The following is a 22,429-nucleotide window of genomic DNA, read 5'->3' as shown; positions in this document are numbered from 1 at the left end:
GTAATTTATATAGTGGTAGCTTGAAGCACTGTGGAATCAAAGTACAGGTTACTAGCTCATAGTTTACTAAACACTGATAAGAGCTTACTTCACATTTATGAAACTTTATACAAATTCAGGTCTGTTGTTCAGCCAAGTGTATCAGGGTGTACCTGTTGTCTTGAAACACTGCAGTGCCTTTATTTTGAAAATCCTGCCCGGAAACCCTCGTGAGCTCAGGTGGCTTGACAGCTAACCTGCTCAGACAGTCTGCCCGCGGCCACCGATCACACGGTTCGATGCCGAGCCTTCTCCTCAATCAACTCCTTCTTTGAAGCAATGTGTCGGAGGTGTGAGGAGCCCGGCTCTCCGCTCCTTCGCGCCGCCCAGGAGCCATGGCGGAGCGGACACTGAGGAGGGAGCAGCGGCCGGAGCACAGCGGCTCCACAGCAGCGGCTCAGAGGAACCATCCTCGTTATCGGCAGCACGACCACAACTGTTACTGACGGAGGACGATGGTGACGGCGGGTAAAGTTTTCCTCACAGAAGTCGAGCATTTGCCGTTCAACTTTGCTCTGACCGACATTGCGCTCACCTCCATGGGATCGTAGCGCCGCAGACTTAGTTCCGCTCCTGCCTCCGCGGGTCCTACAGCCATCTGCCTCGGGCGTAAATCTGGCGCACTGTCCCGCAGCGGCGCTTTAATATTTGATAGCCAAATCAGTGGAGGTTAACATGGGGGCAAAGCAGAGCGGCCCCACCGCTGGTCCAGCTGCGAACGGCCGCACCAGAGCCTACTCCGGCTCGGACCTGCCCTCCAGTACCTCCAGCAGCAACGGCAGTAACGTGGGCAGGTCTGCCGCCGGGGCAGTGAGGTACCACGGAGCCTCGGTAGCCACGTCCGGCACCAGCCAGCACATCGGGGCCAGGGCCAGGACCAGGACCGCAGGGGGCTCCGGGACCAGACCTCGGTCTGGGATCAACATTCCCAACAGCAGAGGAGCGTACAGCTCCCCGGAGTCCGAGGGCAGCAGCCCGGAGGAGGCAGCGGACATGGAGCACTCCCGCAGAGAGCACGACGGTCCCCGGCTGCTGATAGGGTCATTACCGGCTCACCTCTCGCCCAATCTCTTTGGAGGTAAGAGGGCAGTGTGTGCTGCTGACACAGCTCAGGACTCACTGGAGTGTGGTGACACAGGATGCTGCAGGATGGGGGCAAATGACAACTAGGGTTTATTGATTATCCGAAGCCCAGTTCAGTTCTTCCACTCGTTTCTTATACACGTATATTTCAACAGGTCCCAATGATGATCTTACAACAGAACGTAACTGCCATAAATAATCAATGACACATTATTGACAATGAAAATGATCAAATGCAAGCAAAGGACAGGGAAGCATTTCAAAATGAGCTCTTATAGTTTCAGTCCTATACCACCAGGTAGGGTGAGTGGGAAAGTTAAGTGTAAAACTAAAAGGACAAACTCTGTCAACATTTTAAATGACCTAAAATGTAGTTTAGCACCACTATTCTATCACAAAACGTCCACAGGCAGTGATGGAGATTCTGCCCCATGGGTTTTAATGATGCTCGAGAGTGAGCTGAACCAAACTTTGTTAAAACCAACGGCGTTGGCCTCCTTCCGAAAGTCTTCTTGTTGAAGTCATCGATCCACCCTGACTGTTTGAAGTCATCGGATCAATGAACGTCAGTCCAGGTCTTAAGATTTACTTAATTGACTCAACCAGCTGCTTTTGATGCCATTACAAGCTGCACAGCATCATCAACAACCCCCCCCCCCCCCCCCCCCCCCACACACACACAACCACCCACCCAACCACACACACACACACACACACAGCTCTCCACATGGCATGTTGAGGTTAACCAATCAGGAGCCAAAGCTGTTTTCCAATCATCTCGAGTCAATTCTTAAGATTACCTCAGTTTGTTAGGCTATGCAGGAAAATGAAGTATTTGCCTCATATTTGAGAACAGTTGCAGTTTGTAGCAGGTTTTATTTTGGCAGGTTTGGTGGTTTATGGCTGAAAGCTCCTTGTCAAACTGCCTGAAATGGTGGTAAACGTTTGCTCATGGACGAAAGACACGCTAGTAACTGTTGCTTTAGAAAATGATTCTCTGTGTGATATTGTTATAAATAGACTGATATCTGAGATCATTCTGATGGCATTTATTGTTCAGCCCTCACAGTAATTGGACAATTTTACATAGTATTTTCACCCAAACTCACATCCATGTAAGAATAAAATAATTCCATCAGTTGTCACAATAACCAAATTTTTTCCACTGAAGTGATCTATGGCGGGAACAGGGGTGCACGAGCATGAAGGTCACTCTCACTCACAGCAGATTTTGAGTGACAGCTACACAGACCTAAGAGTGAAAAAATCTGTTTTTGTCTGAGGGAAAGAACTGCATTGCTTTCCACAGTAGCAGCTGAAACTATGAGATCTGAATGTCTGCATGGACGGTAAAAACATCGTAGACCACACGCAGGAATTCAGGGATTCACCCTCGGCCAAACTGGGGTTCTAGGCAGTATTTTGTAACGGTGTAGGGTTGTCCTTCACCAATAACAACCTTATTGTTATTTTAATAAATCTCTGTCACAAATGAGTAATCAATTAAAAACTATTTCAACTCTAGAAAGAAGCCCAGAGTACGTAAATCTGCCAAGGCTACGATTTTCAATGTAAATGTGGAGGAAACATTGGAGTAAAGACGTGTCATCCTGCATCATACTGAGACTGAAGCCTCTTTAAATAAGAAAAGTAGGAGCAATACAGTATCCGCTCCTCAGACAGGTAGAAAACGTTCTCCTATTGGTTTAATGAGGTGCTGCTTAAGTTTATGCACTTAGAGATAATAGGAGGGAAAAGCCTGCCCTGGAAAAGGTTGGCTGAAGCCTTCATTTCCTGCGCAAGCGATATAATGTCATAGTTCAACCATCATGTGTGGGCTGCTTTTAGTATTTCCATCCCTGTCTGACTGTCAGCTCAGAATGGAAATGCACTCCTGTTGCCGCTGTGCGATCTGAATGAAGGCTGCTTCCAAACATAGAGTCTGATATCTCAGCTCTGCAGCCTCGTTTTACCAGTTGGAACGAGCAGCATTTTATAGCAAACCTTTCATTGTTGGGCTGGGCACATACTGTAAACCTGGGTTATAAGCACCTTTGTGTAAAATTTAAGACTTCCCATCTGCTACTGTCTGCTGTTGCTTCCTGTTTCCTTATTTTTTTATTTTATTAAAATTAAATGAAAGGTTTAATAAACCAGCCTTAAATGTTATACAGAGCTGTACATGTCTCTGTTTAATAGAGCAGGTCACAGTTTGTAACTGTAAAATGTTATTTGCTACAAACCATTATCCTTAGCTCTCATATTGTTCATTTGTATAATTGCACCATGCTAACAGATCATGTCCTCTTCTACATCCTCCGTTGTACTGCAGCAGTGGCTGGCAGCTGGGTCAAACTGTGCGTCATTTGGATTATTTTTATTTCATCAGACATTTTAAATAAAAGCATTTAAACTGTTGACTGAAAATTTGTCCAAATGAATTAGCCTCCAGAGGAAACCCACCGTTTGACAGGGACGTGGAAACCACCTCTCCATCAAAAATAAGGTCTCACAATAGTTTATCAGAGACAGATGACCCAGAGAGGGGAGATTCAAGACCAATAAGATAGGGTGTTGCTTCATTTGGCCCCTCACTACGTCACTTTTTAAATCTGGACCTTGTGTTTCCCAGTTGTTTCTCCTGCGTAGGTTTTGGGGCTGTTGCAATCTTGGCTGAGGTAGCTGGACTGATGTCATCATCGCTTTCTTGGCAACCGCAGTGTCCCTTCTCTTTGCATAGACAAGCTCATCACTATCTGAATTCAACTAAGTTTGAAGTGTGAATGTGCTTGAGGTGAAAAGGTGACAGAAACTAAATGTGTAACTAATATGTAGTAAACTAAAGTGTGAGAATGCAAGAGAATTACTGACTACACAACAAGTCTTTTCAAGTTCAAATCTACACATATTGCATTTTTGTATGTACACATACACAAACATTCATTTTCATATAAATACGTTTGACTGATGAAGGGTGTTTGAACAGAACATTTAATAATTTTGTCAGTATATATTTTTCATCCACAGTGGCTGTTATTTCATTCCTATTGATGAAAACGAGCAAGAGGCCATGTTGCGTCTGAGGAGACAATGCACAGTCGAATAATGTCTTTTTAGTGTTTAGTGCTATCATTATTCATGACCAAAGACCAGTGATCTGTTGCCAGCACTCTGCTGCTGAGAACTATAACATTGGGTCTTACTGGAGCAATGTCCGCAGGTCAGTCCCCACAGCTCTGAGCCATGGTACCGTTAGTGGCTGAGTCAGTCCAGGTTAGCAGGAATCTACCCTGACGACTTAAGCCTTTAGCTAACTAACCTGCTCTCCTAATCTCCGCTGCTGAGTCCCTTCATTTGAATACTGCAGCAGATGTTTGGCGCTGTCCCGCTGCGTGGATGCAGCAGCTGTGGAGTCTGAAGGAATTGGCTTTGGGCTCACAGCTTGTCTCCCAAGACAGTCTAATTTAGTCTTCATATTTTGCCTGTGTAATGAGATGTCAATAGATTACTGCTTTTATGGATCCATTTGTAACTTCAGAATTGTTTGTTGATTCTAATCACCATGAATAGTACTTGGGAGACATTTCTATATGATTAACTTTTGATTTGCCAGGGGTGTGCTTGTACATGACGACACTGCCGGGCCAGTAGAGAAGTGTGTACTTGTTGCATGAACACACACAGCAAAAGCAATATCTGTGGAGTTTATGCTGAATCTGGCATGCCTGCCAAAGATTTGTTCTTTACGGATGTTTTAACGATCACTGATGCGGGTAGGACTTCTCCTGGTGCTTGATGGTCAATCTGATTTGTTTGAGCAGGAGAGAGAGGGAGAGCGAAGCAAAGTGCACTGTCTTGTTTTTTTTTCGATGCAATTCGGTTTCTACTTTTTCAAATGGCATGATTTAGTTATCAGCATTATTTAAGGATGCTCAACTGAGCTCACATTAAGGGCCTTTTTATAGGGGATGTTATTTTGGTTATTTTGTTTTAAAGGGGATGGAATTCCACTCTGGTGGTCTTTTTTATTTAGTTTCAGTTAGCAACAGCTGCAGGTATATGATCCTCTTGTTGTATTAGTCATGCTGCTAATAGAACATGTGCTTGGCAATCAGTGAGAATCAGATGTAGCCTATGTAGCTGCTTTAAGACATGCACTAAACGCTGGAGATCCTTCGCATTTTCTCCGTGGAGGGTGTATGTTTGAATGCAAATGTCTGAGTGAGAGCCTCTGGACCTTCTGTGGCCTTTCTCAGCCTGGCCTCATGTATAAGGTTAACAGAATCCAATGTTAGGGCGCAGCGGGGGATCCTCACTGGATTCACTACGAACAAGTGAGGAGTTGATGAGGCTTCAAGCACGCGACAGACACAAACATTTAAATAAAGGAAATATAAATATATCCAGAGGAAAAAGTCGAGCCACTAATGTAGAAGAAACACACAAAGATGTCAAGAGAGTTTGTGGTGATAAAAGCAGACGCTGTTAAAATCACGTGATATATGCAGCGGAATTAATACGTTACTTCCTGCCTCTGCCTGCTGTGTCACCCCTCACCTGGATTCTGCAGAGAATGTCTTGCTGGTTTGAACGTGTCTGAGCAGAAGACCCCCGCTGCGTTGCGCATGTGTGAAAGGCAAACTGCTGAGAAAGTCCGGACCCAATTCTCCAAATCCTCCCCAAGACATGTCTAAAAACAGCTCGAGACTCCACTTCCTACTCATTTTGCACCTCCATGTCCTCATATTCCAACAAGAAGTCTGGTTTGAGCAGAGAGAAGATAGCGGAGAGGAAGCTGGTCAGGTGCCAGTCCTACACCATTCTGTCAGCCGCCTACAGCTCAGTGGGCCAACCATTCTGGCTCTAAAAACACAGAAAAAATTGCTAAAGCACGAGTGAGAGTATTCACATTGCACTGAATTTAATTGTATTAATTTTTATATTTATATTTAAAGATCTTCTAACTGAAAGAGAGAAAGAGAGCATACAGAGAAAAAGCATTAGTAATATGTGGCTCTACGGTGGCCACAATAAAAAGTACACCTTCACAATATAATGTAGTTCAATACACTCAATGAACTATGGTAGTTAAGGTCATATCAAAATCCAAAACTGTTTTTACTATTTTTATTTTATAGACTTTAAATTCTGGTCAAATAAAGGTGACCTTGTTGGTTTACAGAAGGTGTTATTTCCCAGATAATCTAAAAGCACCTTGGACTTGAGTGAGATATTTTGGTTATTCCACTGTTGCCTCTGGGTGCTGTCGGTTTGTGTGTGATGCTAATATTTACTGATGGAGAGATGGAGAAAGAGAGTGACCGAAGTAGAACTCTGGGGTATATTAACTTGACTGGAGGAATGGTTCTCATCATTTACCCCATTTTCCCAGCAGCTGAAAAGCGTGTTTATTTATAGTCCTCTTGTCGCCGGCCTCTCCAGCCCCACTCCCTCCTATTCCATTTTCACTCTACTTCCTCTTTTACTCACTCCAAGTCCCTTGGTTTGCAGGTGTCAGTGATATGAATTATACAAGCATTAGAAGGCCAACCGTTTCTCAACTCAGCTATCAATATGATGACCCTCGGTTGTCTCCAACATCGACCTAGTTCCACTGCCTCTGCTTCCCAGCTTTCTGCTAGATCCTGTTTGGAATCCACTTATTGAATCTGAGTTCTTGAGTCTGCTTTTTAAAATCTCGTCTGACAAAATTTGTGAGTAACTAAAGTTATAATATTATGTTACTAGCCAAAAAGTATAGAAAACACTTCACTAAGTCATGTTTACAGCCTGTAGCTGCGATAATACCTATTTTGATAACTAATTTATCTACCAATTTGATTACTTGAGAGATTTAGAGAATAATACAGAGAGTTACAATGAGTGCCCATCAAAAAGCCAAATCTTTACTTTAAATTGTTTCAAGCCAACAACATTTAGTACATTTTTCATAAAAGAAATCTTTAACAATTGATTAATTACAAAAATTGGAATGACAACATGAACTGGTTGTTTCATATAGCAAAATTAAGTTTGGAATTCTGAATGGCTTTGATGGACTATCTACCTTTCTTGGATGCACAATTAGGAATGCAAAGTACAATTTAACATCAGCTATTGTCCTACACGTCATAAACAAAGTTTGGCTACTGTCTCATAATTGGCCCCTTTCAGTTGGATCCAATCAGTCCGGCTCTGACTCCACTCACAGCTCCACAGTGAGGTGCCAATCCCTGGGATGCAACAGTTGCCAAGCAACACGGATCTGTTGCTCGGCTGCTCTGCTGAGGGAACAGATTTCTTTAGGCTGATGAGAAAATCTTGGATGATTCAGTCTCTGCTGATTTCTGGGCTGTTTTGGTTGTGATTGGAGAGGCTCTGCTTCACTAACTGTATTAACTTCACTTGAAATTCCCGGTCCAATTTCAGAGAGAGTCTTCAAGATGTTCCTCACAGTATATAGACATGTACAAATTGATCATGGCCAACTAGAAGTATTTGGTGTAATATCTATGTAAGCTTTCAGTAATTGGGCAATGGTGACAACAAGGTAACATCGGCCCTCTTGCTGAAAGCCTACAGTAACTCGATGGAGGTATATGTGCACAACATGGAAAGTAATGCATGGGTGGTGACCGCCTTTGTTTGTTGGATTGAACAATTAGCTCTTTATCTTGCTAATATCGCACACTTAAACACTATAGTGTGAACATGAGACACCTAGCATCATTCCGATACAACTGTGGAGAAACTGCTCGGTTTGCAGAGTGGTGCCACAGCTAGACAATTTCTGACTGCTACAGTAAACATTCAAATGTTCATTTTAAACACATCAACATATCATATTTTCTTGCCCAACCATAGGTAGCATGTTCTCTCCTAAAATTCTAATAATATCCGTCCAATGAAGCATTTAAAAAAGTGTTATTAGCCTTGTAGTTGAAATATATTTCAAGAGTTACTTTGAGCTATACATCTCTGTGCATGTATTTCTGTAGTCTTATACATGTATAACTCTTGTATGTTAGAATGTTTTCAGAAACAAGGAGGCACATGATTGTTTGCAGTTTCTCTCCAAGGCCTCGTTAGAGATGAACCTAACATGAAACTTGTAAAGTTTGTCCTTTTTACACTTGACTGTGACACTGTGGAGAGCACTGGAAGGTCCTGTCCAGGAAATCTTTGCCTCACACCACAGAGGGGATGTAAAAACTAGTCATTGATTGCCAGTTTAGGAATACCAAACCCCCACACTATATCTAATCAGCATGCCTTATTTGCTGTGTCTGACTCCACCCTTCCATGTTCTCAGTGGTAGACTGCAGTGTAGGACTATCAACACTGCCTCAAATGTTTTTTAATATGGAAACACTGTTTAGCATTTTTTTCGTTGTTGCTCTGAAACAAGAAGAACTGCTTGTTCTTGAAGCTGTGCTATTATTTCACCTTGATCATTGACTGTCTTGCAGCATTCCTTCAGTGCCAGGGGTAATCATGAGCAGGCTGTGGAGGGGGCATGTTTTCACTGGGAATGCAAGGGAAAGAAAATATTGTAGCCAAATAAGTATAATCTGTAATTCTATTCAAATATTTTTGACAGAATTGCCTCAGACAAATTAGACAGACAGTTTTCTTAAATAACAGGAAGGCAAGTAATCTTAAAACTGAGACAAAACCACAAAAACAACCAAAATGTACATTTTGAAGCTTTCTTTAGACAGTCATGTTACGGCTCTTCCTCATTTGTTCTTCCTCTTATTTACCAATGACGGAGGTTGGAGGACTCTTCTCCACTTCCTCCTCATGGATACAGGCTACCATGTTGTCTCTGCTGTCAATCATGACATTTCAACCTGTATTCATATCATCAAATAACTAATGAAAACCAAACTTATTGGGGAAAAAAACAGTTCAGTATGACGAGAACCATTTAAAATGGCAGAAACCATATTAGACAAAACATATTTTGAACAAATACTTAAATATTTCTTTGTTTGGTCCATGTCCCATTTGATAACATGGAGGGGGCAGACAGAGTTCATGACATGGGGGGCTGGCACGTTGCCATCTTTACATACATTTTTTGTTGCGTCTTTTGACTCAGTTTCCTCTTCTGCAGAACAGATAGCCTGAATGTTTGTCTTTACCGGACTGTCAGCACACATCAGAGAGTAGAGCACTGCAGGCAGAGGGGACGGGATGTGTGCCCTCTGAAAGACCTTTTCTTTATCACCAGGAAGTTTTCAACTTGTGAATTTTCAAGGCTTTCTGAAAATAAGAACAGAAGCACATTGAAGTGATGCTAAATGTCCTTTTGGTGCATATGCTTGTTTGTGTCTGTGTGATAGACTTAACCTGGAGGTTAGTGGGCAGCTTGGCTGGTTAATAATCAGTGAACCTATCGATAAAATGATGATTCATAAATCCTGTTTATTAGAATGGACTCCTGGATGTGCTGACTCAGGGGTTGCAGCAGAGCGGAGTTGAATAATGGACTCGAAACGCTGTGTTGCTCTCCAAGCAGCAGATCTGATGGGCAGCAGATGAGGTGCATATAGAGTGAAAGCTGTGAAGAATTGTGCTTACCAGTGTTAAGAATTGTTAAGCTTTGGCCAGTGGTTAAGAAGCTGCTGTTTAGCTTTCAGTTTGTACACCAGATCCATATCACCTTGGTCTATGCCAAGATAGTGAATTAGTGTTTTTATTTTCCAGGAAATAGGATTCCCAGGAATCCAGTTCCACGTAATTTCAAGTTTCCCGGTGATTATAAAACAGGACAATTATAGTTCTAAGCATAAACCAAATGGGCTGATAAGTACAAAAACAATTGTGTATCCCTATTAACCCTGTTTCTTGCAAAACGAAATGAAATGTCCTGGAGATTTGAAAGAATTTTACGAGACCAAGAGGTCCAACAGTTTCCATAAACAACAGAAGAGTGTGTTATAATGAAACTGAAAGAAAACCACAAATAATATCCAAATGTACACATGAAGCTTTCTGTACACAATGGGACAATCTAAGGGCTCTTCCTCTTTTTTTCTTCCTCTTCTTTCTGAAACCATAAATGGTCATAAAAGATGCACTGAATACTTTTTGCCAATCAACATTTTTTATTACTACTTCTGTCAGGACATAATGGTCGTGACTAGGTTGTTTAAATGGTAAGAAACCTCAACTTTTGAATAACTTTCCCAAAATGTCCACCTTTAGTAAATTTTCTGTTACATTGTGGTTGAGTATCTTGAATTTGCTAAACATTAACTGAAAGTTACTGCCAAAAGAAACCAACATATAGGAGGAAGGAGTTGAGACGAAGTGGCCACCCCCCCGTGACATAACCCATTGGTTTGTCAAAAGCACATTGGAGAATTTGGCCTTCAAGGCTGTCGGCCAGGAGGCCTTTGCACATTGATTTGGTTAATGAGGTGAGATGGTCTCTTTTAACCCAAACAATTATCCTTTCTTGACCCTCACCTCAGTTGTTTTGTGGCTTAAGTTTTCACCAAACTGTGACCAAAAGGACAAAAGTATTTTATTTTATATGGCGGAAAAATTGCTTTTGTTTCTGAACTGCTGCTTTGAACTCTTGAATCGCCCACAAGTGAGTATATAACATTTGCAGAGCTCTGTAGGAGTGGGTCTGACCTGAGTACACAAGCCACACACTGCACGCCCACTTACACAGTCAACCTGATTGCACAATACTCACTTTAATGCTCATTTGTAAAGATAGATTAAAGTCCACATCCTGGGTAAAGGAATACAAATCTGAGTGTTCAGACTGCTGCACCACGCACTGTGAACTTTATCTGTATGGGGAGTTTCCTGTCAAACATTTCTATTGTAATGTTGCTTGTTACCAACAATTTTGCATCCATCCATTGGTTTGTTTCTGAAACTTGGCAGAAGGACTGGACAAGGGCCAAGAAAGAACTCATTAAGTTTAGCAGCAGATCTGGACAGAAGGGGCAGATCCCGAAGTTTCCGTTGCTATTTTTAGAATTGTAAGAACTAACGATGTTGTCCATCAGTCTCACTTCTACACAAACAGATGAATCACAACTAATACAGTCTCCCATGCTGTCTACCCTCATTCAGATGTGGAAAAAGGTTCTTCAGTTGAGGATCATCATGTGTAATAAAATGAACCAACTACATGACATCACTTCTCTACATTAAAGACATTATGTCCACACTGCATTGGAATTTAGCTTATTGCAATAGAATGATAATTTTGTGACTTAACAGTATCTATAAATAGAGATTCTAACAAGGGGCGGGGGGCCCTGGTCTGTGTGGGTTCTCTCCAGATACTCCAGCTTCCTCCCACAGTCCAGAAACATGCAGCTTAGGTTAATTAAGACTCTAAATTGTCAGTGTGAATGGTTATTTTGCTCTATATGTCAGGCTTGTGATGGACTGGCTGCCTCTCGCTCCATGTCAGATGGGATTTGCTTAAGCCCCCCACTCAAAAGATGGATGGATGGATTCTAACATATGTATGAGTCATCTTAACACTGTTTGTTTAAAAAATGAAAAGTGTAGCAAGATGTTAATAGACATCGTATAAAGAGTGAGCAATGATTGTTTTTTTTTGTGTGTACACCCCTCCGTCGATGATCTAATTTTCTTTCCAATTGTTTTGTGTGTGTTCCTTTTTCCCTGCAGGCTTCAAGTGCCCTGTGTGCTCCAAGTTCGTGTCCTCGGATGAGATGGATCTTCACCTGGTTTTGTGTTTAACCAAACCCAGAGTGACGTACAACGGTAGGACTCGTCATTCCTATTTAACTCACACATGCAGAAAAATGAAACTATAATATGAAGCTGACATTTGTTGAGACACTCTGAAGAAGGTTATATGAAAACTGCATCCAAATATCAAGTTAGCCACCTAGCATGCTAACCTGCCCTTCTTGATAGTTGTTTTGACCAAACATTTTTATATATATAAAGGTTCATTATTACAATGCTGTACCTTTATGTAATGTCACACAATGGGATTTATTTATTATGTGGTAACATTTTGTAACCATATTGAAAATCTGGATCTCCTGAGATTAGGACAGAGAAACTGTTGTTGTCATTGACTAACGCAAGAACACAGGCCAAACAATCTGATCAAATCAGCAATTTGTTGGATTTCAACAAAGGATAAAACAATGGAAATGGACTGAGGTGGTCACGTCCACCTAACTGAAGATATAATGCTGCTCAAAGTGAGCTAATCGGTGAAGTCACAGATAGGTTTTCTACTGAAGTCCTTTTTTCTCCCAAAAAGTATCGGTATCGAAGCCATAATTCTGGTGGGAATTGAGACTTTGAAGGACAGTATGATCTGCAACCAAAATGTCTCAAAAAGTTTTCAATCTGTCCAGAATACAGCACAGAGAAAAACAAAGAGCAATCGTCAGCATTGGAAGAGACATTCCTCTTCCAGGATTGACATGAAACAGATCCTGTGTGCTCAGACCATAGCACATATATCAAAATGGATGATACATCTTCACTTCCTTCCATTTGCATTAACAATGCTGCCAACTTGTGCCATTGGCATCATTTGGTTCCAGAGTCTGTATATCTGCAATCAGGGGATGGAGCTTCAGTAGCTGTTACACACACGACCGCGAGTCAGTCTTAGCTGTCAATTGTAGAGTTTCATCCAACTTTCAATAGCATTAAATAACTTATTAAAATTAAACTTACTTCTACATACATCAGTCTGATAATGGCCACCTACAATGAGAGAAACTATCTTTTAGAAAAATTATATTTGTGTATTTTGACTTTCATTTGGTAGATGTCCCATCCACTAACACGGAGGAGGTAGGATTTATGACCCCTACTATCCTTCCCTTGTGAGGAGCAAAGTAGATGTCGTCCATCTTTACATACGATCTATATTTCAGCATATTGCATCATGATATGGACAATATATATATATATAAATCATGGTGATAAAATAATAATTAGACTGTAAATATGAATCATGAATATGGACCCAGGAGAAAAAAGACCAAGGTTTTCACTTATTCAACAAAATATCTATGCCTGTGTGCGTGCGTGTGTGTGCGTGCGTGTGCGTGTGCGTGTGTGTGTCTCATGGTCACTGAGTCCAGAGATCACAGCTGCTCTTCTGTGTTCGTGGCCATTCTAATAAGATAATCAGCCGCTCAGGGCTTCCCACTGTCTGCATGCTACACTCACACACACAAACACACTCTCTCACACGCAGACGCTCTATAATCAGCATGTTTGTTTGCTTTTTGCCGTCCAAGGACAGGCTGCTAATAAAACGCACACTCACCACCATGTGCACTTTATCACAAGTCGTAGCAAATAACCCTTTGCAAACAACAGCACACTGAGCAGTGTTTACTCCTGATCAATGTTTGTGTATATGTTCGTCAAATGTTAACTGAACAGATACACAATATACACAATATACACATTTATCTTTTTCATTCAAGACTTCAAACAAGGAGCCATCTGTCGAAGGCAAAAGGTACAAGGTCTGTGTCTGTCTCTGTGTGTCTCCATAGAACGGCATTATAAAGCCTGAGATTTTCATGACCTCATTTCTGATTTAAAGCTGCTGCGAAACAGGCTGATGACACTGTTGTAAATTAAACAGCCCAGAGAGAGGGAGCAGAGGTCAACCTGCTGCAGTAAAAGCTGCTCTTCAATGCACCTGATTCAGATTCTTGCTGCTAGTTTCTTTAAAGAGGTTATATTCTCTTGATTTATTCTGTTTTTTTTTTTTTTATATATCAGGGCTCCCTAAGTGTTTCAAGACAGAAAGTATCAATATTTGCAGACACGGACAGATGACTCTCTGTGACTATATTTGACTATATGTTTGACCATTCTCACACTCAATTCCAGTAATCCTATCAGAGGTAGTAGATGCCGATTCATTTGAATTCCACGCAAATATTAATATGGACTCTGAGATTAACTGATTTGATGTTGTTGGTCAAAGGTCAAAAGGTCAAGGTCACATGTCCTCACTTTGAGTTGTGAACGTTATATATCAGGAACGCCAAAAATTAATTTCATTCCATCTGGCACAAACTTTCACTTAGACTCAAGGGTGACCTGAACAGAATTTCCTGGTCAAAGATCAAGATCCCTTTGACCCTACAAAATAAGTTCTTGTTCTTGTGAACGCAAAATCTCAGGAGGACCTTGAGGGAATTTATTCAAATTTGGTGAAAATGTTTACTTGGTCTGAAAGATAAACTGAAATGATTGGGATGGACAAAAGTTAAAGGTCTTGGTCACGGTGGCCTAAAGACATGTGTTTGGCTTCTTTGAACATGATATCTCAAGTTTGCCGTTTTCTTTCGAATTTGACCAGTTGTCACTTGGACTCAAAGATCAACTGATTAGATAAAGATAGTAGACTGAAATTGCCCTGGCATACAACTGAAGAGTGGTAATTCTACATTGTGAAGTGGTGATTTGTGAACATGCATGTAAACTAACAACATGGAAACAGACTCTTAAACCAGAACAGTGAACTTAAGCCTCTGAAATAAACATTTGGTAACAAGACAAATATTTACATCAGTTTTACTCTCCCATCTTTTTCTCTGTCATTCAACTGTGTGAACGACTTACAGGCCCCGTCCGTATATTAAAGATGTTTTCCCTCAGCTGAGCTGGATGTGCTACAGCCCATAATAACTGGCTTTCCCAGGCCTATGTGGGTTAATCCACAGTTACATAAGGCCAGTCCTAATGACTGTGTTTTGCTGCAGGTGATGAGTTTAATGGTGCACATGATGACTTCCACTTCCTGGTTCAATGCTATTCAAACCAGAGCAAGATGAACCCTGCCCAGTGTTTAGGAATAAACACACAAACACACACACATGCTTGCATTTCTATCTTGGTGAGGACGCTCATTGGCATAATGCATGTGCCAGCCCCATACACAAACCTAACCTTAACCACCACAACTAAATGCCTAACCCTGACCTTAACCTAATTCCAATTACTAACCATAAAATCAAATATTGACCCTCAAACCAGCCTTTAAACAAAATGAGGGCCGGACAGATTATCCTCACTTTCCAAAAATGTCCTCACTCCCTAAGGGTCTATGCACAAAATTCTTTAAGTACATACGCACGGATACAAGAGGTGTCACGAAAACCGATACTTCGGTACCAGGTCGATGTCAAAATTCTAAAAACGTCACGGTACTTTGTTTTTTACGGTACCGAACAATACTGACCCGCCACTGCTTCAATATCGGGGCAGGCGCACATTGCAAGTACAGTGTCCTTGTACCATATTTGTGATGTGTGTGTTTGTATGTGGGTTGTCTCACAGAGGACGTCCTCACTAAGGATGCAGGAGAATGTGCGATCTGCCTGGAGGAGCTGGTGCAGGGAGACACCATCGCTCGCCTGCCCTGCCTCTGCATCTACCACAAAGGGTAAGATGCTCCGTTCAGAAAATGCTCCATCACTTTATTTCTTTTATGACATACGGGTCACAAAATGAGATTTATTCCAGCCTAGTAAATGAGGTGATTCTTGATCACACCTCCACAGCAGCATCATAATCCTTAAAATGATTGATTTAGAGGTGTAGTGTTTTGTTATGAGGTGGAAAATGATATTTATTCATTATGATAGAACACTTTTTGTGTGAAGGAAGTTGTTAACTGTGTTAAAGGTCCTATTAGTGGCTCATGTTACTCAGCAGCATACCGATGTGCAGGTGTCCATGACCTGTCTTTGTCATGTGAGAGCTACAGTGACATTGAATGTGAATCAGCTTTTATACAGCATTAGTGCATTTTGTACTTTTTGTTCTACTCACACAGCCTCTTTGACTCTTGCTTGCAACACAGAGGTGGATAAAGACCGAAAACTGATAGAATATTTGAGAAAAGCAGCTTCATAAAGGTGCATTAGAATCAGTAATAATTTTGACCACTTGTGCAAGAGATGTTTTCCATTTGTTTTCCGATATTGGTTTTAGATCTTTGCATGAGAGCTGTGATAACTGTTTTAAAAGAGGGTGGAAAACATTTGTGAATCCACAAAAAGGTAATGATGAAGATCAAGTTGATCCAGTTTCATTAATTGTTACTTTAAAAAACTGTAAGATGTACGATGTGTCTTCTAGATGTATCGACGAGTGGTTTAAAGTGAACAGATCGTGTCCGGAGCATCCGTCAGATTGAAGCTTTTTTTGCACAGGTAAAGTGTTTCTCACATACTGGGACAGATTTTCAATATTCAGTCAAACTATGTTTTTATCATGTGATAATTAAAGCAATCTCTTGGTTGTTTGATGGCAGGTACCCCACAATGAAGGATCTACTAGATTAAGAGTGGATCCTGGGAGACTGCCGGACACTGTGACCACTGTGATCAGTTAACCACCCCCACCCTCAAAAATAATGTAGTACCATGGTGTGCCAAATCTCATTGAAACAATCTTCAGGGATACAGACTTTCTGTTTATGTTCGAGTTGCACATCCACACTCCACAGTGTCAGACTGGACCAGCCGTTCCTCAACTCGCATCTTCTGCAGCCCTGACGCTCACAGCCACACAGGGCGCCATGACAGGCACGACTCTTCTCCCTGGACGGCCACTGGACGGCAGGTGTGAGTATTTTCTACACCAGGAAACTGGAGGAGAAGGACACGGTCCTGCACCCAGAGCGGGGAGGAGGGGGGGTGTCAGGACGATGATGAATTATCCTTCCCCCCTCCGACTCTGTCCCTCCCCTTCTCCCTCAGCATCAGTGTGTACCAGTGCCTTGTGGTAGTGAAGCCCAGCCGCAGAGGAGTCCACACTGTCAGCAGAGCCTGGACCTGCAAGAGCATCTCACCTCAACTACCACTCTACCAGTTCAGAGCTGAGCCAGAGACAGGACGGCAGCGGACATATGTCTGCACCAGCAGCACGGGCGATATTAGAACTAAAGCTGCTGTAAAAACGGTGCCAACACACACACACACACACACATACACAAACACACACACTCACACAATCATCAGTGCTCTTGTGGAGGTCTGACTGTGTTTCTGCAGCTGTGACAAGAAAAAAGCAGAGTCTCTCAATATGATCAGATTTACCTAGAACCTCTTCACCTTATAACGGGATATTTTTCATGTTGCAATAAAATACAACCTCTTTTGCCAGAGATTTGATGGAACAATGAGATATAAGAAAAGTCGCTGACATTTCGAAACGTTAAAAGTTTCTTGCTATATACATTTTCTGTTTGATGTTAATACACATGTCAGAACAAAAATCAGTGAGAAGAAGCTTGAGTCAGTTTTTGCTGTGTCTTGTTCAACAGTGACTTCAAGGAATAACAAGCCTCAGTTGTTTTCACTTTCAATCTGTCAAAACATATCTGTCATTTGACAGGATTGTATTAATGGTATTGATTTACCACTTGATCATCTTTTTAGCAAGGGAAGATACATGTCAAGAAAGAAAGTAAAGAAAAAAATGTGTTTTGAATTTCACATTTACTGCATCTTAATTTTTTGTGTCAAGCAGATTACAGACATCAACTCTCAAATGTCAGGTGCTGAGAATTGGCACAAATCAAACACTGTAATAAGAATGGTTGGTTGGATGATTTAAAAAGGGGTCGAAATGAATTGACGATATGACAGGACAGACATAAATTTAAGATAAACATGTGAACAATAAAAGACAGATATTGGAACATAATGTATAAATCACTTTTTTAAGATATTACACTTCAGTGACAGTGCTTGGTTTGTGTCAATTCTTTGCACCTGCCTGTACGTGGTTGGAGATAATCTGAGTCTGCACAGTGAGGAAGATTAAGCGTTAAAAAATAATTACCATTTAACAAATGTGGACTTCAAGACATTATTTTCTAGTTATTACTGGGACATAGTTTTACCGAGAGTTGACAGTAGAGAGAGTGAAAGTACGTGAAGGGTTGTCACCTCAAGCCTTACGCCATCAGGGCAACAATATTTACCTTCAGTGAGTGAAGATTCTGCTGGTTTGAAGACCTCATGAGGGGGAACAGTGTGAAGACTCCTCTGGACGACCTCCTCAGTGGAATCACTGTGTGGACCCCAAAGCTCCAAACCTGTCTTTGAATGTGTGACCCTTTGCCTCCACACCCTGCTTCTTTTTTTTACATGACTCAGAGTCTAGTGCTCTTCCCACCACCCTGAAGATCATTTTTTTATATTCTGAGAAAATTTTTAAAAAGCCGCTTCATTGTTTCCTTAATGGCAGCTTGAAAGCAATCTGCTTCATGTGGAGCTTCTTAATGAGTTCATGATGATGTTTTCATTCAAAAATGTTAGGGGACATTTCACCACTGGTTAACTATGGCCTCCAGCGCTTGTTTCTTATCCCCTCATTCCAGGTACTAGAAGCATGGCAGTGTGAGAGGGGGCAAGGAAAGACAAGGCAACATTCGTGTATCACTACCATTTCTGTGATGCTACAATTCTGTGCACGTCCGTGTCCAGCCAACCAGATGCATGCGTCCAGGTTCATCTTCCAACTGGTCAACAGCTACAGAGCAGCTTATTTTCCAGGTCATTCCCCTTGAACCAGCGAGAAGGAAGTAATCAGCCGCTAAATCCCCAATCCACATCTCTCCTGTCTGTCCCACAGTAACCTGGGCTCAGTCACACACACTCACAACATGCATCCTCTAACTCTGCGAAAACGAAGAAACTTGTAAATTATATTACATATGTGAAGACCAGTCTACTCTGTTAATTGTCAACCCAATTAAAATACAAAACTGTGACTGGAGTATTTAATCCCAATCATATTGTAGTAAAGCTTTTATTTAAATATGATATATAAATATTTTGTTTGTGCTGCGCCTGGCTGCCTCAAGCTGTGGGTTTCTTATGTCTTTAGAAAAAAAGTTGTGCTTCAGGCAATGCTCTGTTGCTGTGAGAAACTGACATCACTGAGTAATCTGGAATCAGTGGCGTGCTGCCAAGGCCAGCAGGTCCAGCACTGCGTGACCCGTTGGAGCTAAAACCAGACGTCAAGTAGAACGAAAGCGAAGTGGGAGATACCTGTCCTCATATCTGATCTCAGGACAGTGTCTGTCCTGTTTGCTTCTACAGATTCATCATGTAGTGTACTGCCCTCTTGTGGTGGCTCTAGTCTATTGTCTCTTAAAACAAGTTTGACTTTCATTAATCGTCATCCTCATAGACGTCTGTGTCTAGTGTGTTGTCGAGCTGCCTTTTACTCAGCTGGCTCTGTTCTCAGATCAATTATAGTACACACATTATCATACACACGTGCAGATGTGTGTGAAAACTGGACTTGCACATTAGAAAATTATACCCAACATTTTTCTTGCTAAATTTTAAGAGGCAGCAGCAGATAATCTAACAAATTACACTTTATCTCAGATTCGTAAACTGTTTTACTTTTCTGGTCAACGTGTGACTGTGAGGAGTTAGGAACAGTGAGGTGTGTGTTGTTGTTGCAGCTTTTATTAACTCATTTCACACAGGTCTGTTCCTCCAGGGGCCCTGAGCAGGATACGTTAGGATGCCCTGCATCATAGTGATCGATGCTTCAGAGAGCAGAGAGGATCTTTTCTTTAAGTTTGACACTAGTTGTTTTACAATAACCATATTATATTTTGATGTTATTTAAAACAGGAGAACGTGACAGCCATTATTCTATGAATTTGACTGAAAGTGAAGGATAAAAACAACTTTATTCAATTATAGTTTTCATTATAACCATATAAACCATATATCAGCACTGGCTGAAAAACACGTGTCCCCCTGTTTCATCAAAAAGACACACAATCACTTAACTGAATGTGTTATATGTATCGTTATTTATATTACTGGCTTTATTTTCATTAGTCAGAAAAAAACGCAAACTGAAAAAAAAATCACAGTATAAGAAGAAATGAAGGCTATTTAGTGCCAGTTTGAGGAAATTAAAGTCATACTTCTTCTTTCGGGCACAGGAAGAACCGGCAGTCCAGCATCATGAGGGAGGAGAGTTTTATCTCAGGTTGTCTAGAGGTTTGTTGTGGTAGTTTCAGTTTTCCTTGGCAGTGCAGTAAACAGCTCATTGAGTTGGTTGTTAGGTTTGTGGGCCAGACATTGGTTGATGAGGGCATTTTTTTCAGTTCCCTCTGCAAATTACCACACAACAATGGATTCAAGAATACCACATTTTACAGAAAGTCTATTGAGCTTGGACTTTATATATATATATATATATATATATATATAAGAAAGTTTTTAGCGTCTGTTATAATTCCTTCTGTTCGAACTGGCCATTCAATGGTCATCTTGTAGTTTATCTAGAATGAATATGTCTAACTCAGAAGGCCTCAGATTTAACATTTGTGAACGTTCATGCATCACACTGGAATGATCGTAATTACTGGTTTCTAACTGCACACCATTAGCATCAACATGCAAGTTATAATTCGCTGATGACCCTCTCTCATACATCTGACCTGGCACTAAACAATACAGAAGAGTCTGAGATCCAGTATCCACTTAAAATGTTATGGAAAATATTTTTTAACACAATGCAGCAACACAGTCAAACAACATCTTTATTCGTCAGACTGCCGGAGTGTTTGCTTATTGTAAAAATTCAAATCTTTGCCAATTGCTCCCTTAGATAGTAAACGATCATAGTAAGGTGTATTATGGGAAGTGTAGTATCCAGGGTGACTGGGACTGGAAGGACCATTTCTTTTTCACCATTCTTTTTCCTGTGTGTTTGGTGGGAGTGCTATCCTAACTTACTGGAGTATCCCTTTCAAGAACTACATCCTGTACATATTAATACTTAAAAAAAATGTTCATCTTTATTGTACGTGTCTTGACTTGGAATCAGAGAGAAGGAACCTACTGGGTGACTGGAGAAAACAAAGGAGGAAAGTGTTGAGTTTGGAGTTTCGGGATCCACCCTCATGATTAATGCTCCGTCACATCACATGCAAAGATTAGCTGAGCCCTGTATTACCCTGTGTACAGAGTCATGTAGTGTTAATGAAGCTGGAAGCAGCGAGGACACGTCACAGGGCTCGTACTGGACCTTCATCATCATCATCATCATCATGTTCCCGATTAAGAATGTCGGAGGAAAAGTGAGACAGATCTGGCCTTAATAGAAATGCTGACGTTGATTTGTCTGTGCTCATATTTTTTGTATCGACTTGAACTTTCCGCCTGAAATAGCACACTGAGTCATCCCTCATCCAAAGTGCAGGGACTGAACCCTTTAGCTGAAGATTCAAATAAAGAGTTACAGAGGGCAAGGCCAGTGTTAAATTCAACAAGCCATCAGCTTAACTTCTATGGTGTAAGATTTTTTTTTTTTATGAAGATGTTGGTGTTTGTGAGATTGCAGTGAGTTGAAACAAACTGTGAACTGGCTGAAGTTTCGTTAAGGATGTAAAGGTTGTGTTTCCGGTCTTTGACCTGTACTGGGAGAACAGTATCGAGTTGAAGCACTGTCCTAAAACAAGCCTCGTATGGGAAACTATAGAATCAGTCGAGCACTTTTTAGCTTGTAATGTATTTGTTTGCCAGTTCTAAGCCCCAACAAGCATTACCTTGTATAACAGAGAATGTGTGATGTTCAATACGTAACAAACACACAATCACAACACAAAATGTATTCAAATATTTATTTTATGTAAAACTATGTACAAAAAGCAATGAAGAGTATCATTTGTATACCAATAATTCTGTTTTAGTTACTGCATTTTTATCTCATGTTACTTTGTGTTTGAAGCTGATCAGAATTTTTCAGTAAAAAGTTGAATCAGTCTGAAGCGTGTTTTTCTTCCCACATAACAAACTGTCTGAATAGAGCTCAGTCCTACATCAGTTCATTGACTTGCGCTCACATTATATCAAACCCACACTTTTGGACATAAATCTCGTACAGTTTGACTCTGATTTGATTTTTTTTTTTTAAGTCGTCAGAGTGCTCCTAGGTGAGTCATTTGCCTCTGTATGAAAGGAAGATGGCATAAACCAGGAAGGATTAAGGCAGAATAACCTCGTTGTTCCCTGTGCGTGTACTTGCCTCTCTCGTCTTTTGACCGATTTTTTTCACCACAATAGTGGAACAACTGTGCAAGACACAGTAACCAAACTTTCCTGGTGCATAGCTGAGATTTTAAAGATTTAAATGAAGGCTGAGCTCAAAGATGGGTGTTGTCTAAACAAGGATGCCAAAAGTAGAGAGATAAGGAGGGACCATTTTCCCCCATTTTACAGCCCTGACCCAACATCTAAGTTGCAAATTACTACAT

General features: G+C 41.2%; 1 protein-coding gene across 2 annotated transcripts; it reads left to right on the top strand.

The window, feature by feature from the left end:
• The first annotated feature begins 236 nt into the window (after positions 1 to 236).
• On the top strand, positions 237 to 21,937 carry LOC128449043 (E3 ubiquitin-protein ligase znrf2). Of its 2 annotated transcripts, XR_008339847.1 has the most exons (6): positions 237 to 1,117; positions 11,794 to 11,889; positions 15,463 to 15,568; positions 16,267 to 16,340; positions 16,442 to 16,754; positions 16,890 to 21,937. XR_008339847.1 is itself a non-coding variant. In XM_053432018.1 (5 exons), the coding sequence occupies exons 1-4, from the start codon at positions 715 to 717 to the stop codon at positions 16,322 to 16,324; spliced, it is 663 nt and encodes a 220-aa protein (XP_053287993.1). In that variant the 5' UTR covers positions 237 to 714; the 3' UTR covers positions 16,325 to 16,340; positions 16,442 to 21,937. The 2 variants fall into 2 exon arrangements, 1 of the variants encoding a protein (XP_053287993.1); XM_053432018.1 differs by having other exon boundaries at positions 16,442 to 21,937.
• Positions 21,938 to 22,429: the final 492 nt, after the last annotated feature.

The sequence above is a fragment of the Pleuronectes platessa genome, chromosome 10 (genome assembly GCF_947347685.1).
Source record: "Pleuronectes platessa chromosome 10, fPlePla1.1, whole genome shotgun sequence".
Lineage (NCBI taxonomy): Eukaryota > Metazoa > Chordata > Actinopteri > Pleuronectiformes > Pleuronectidae > Pleuronectes > Pleuronectes platessa.
Note: the sequence above shows the minus strand (reverse complement) of the source record. Positions and strands in the feature narration are given on the sequence as shown.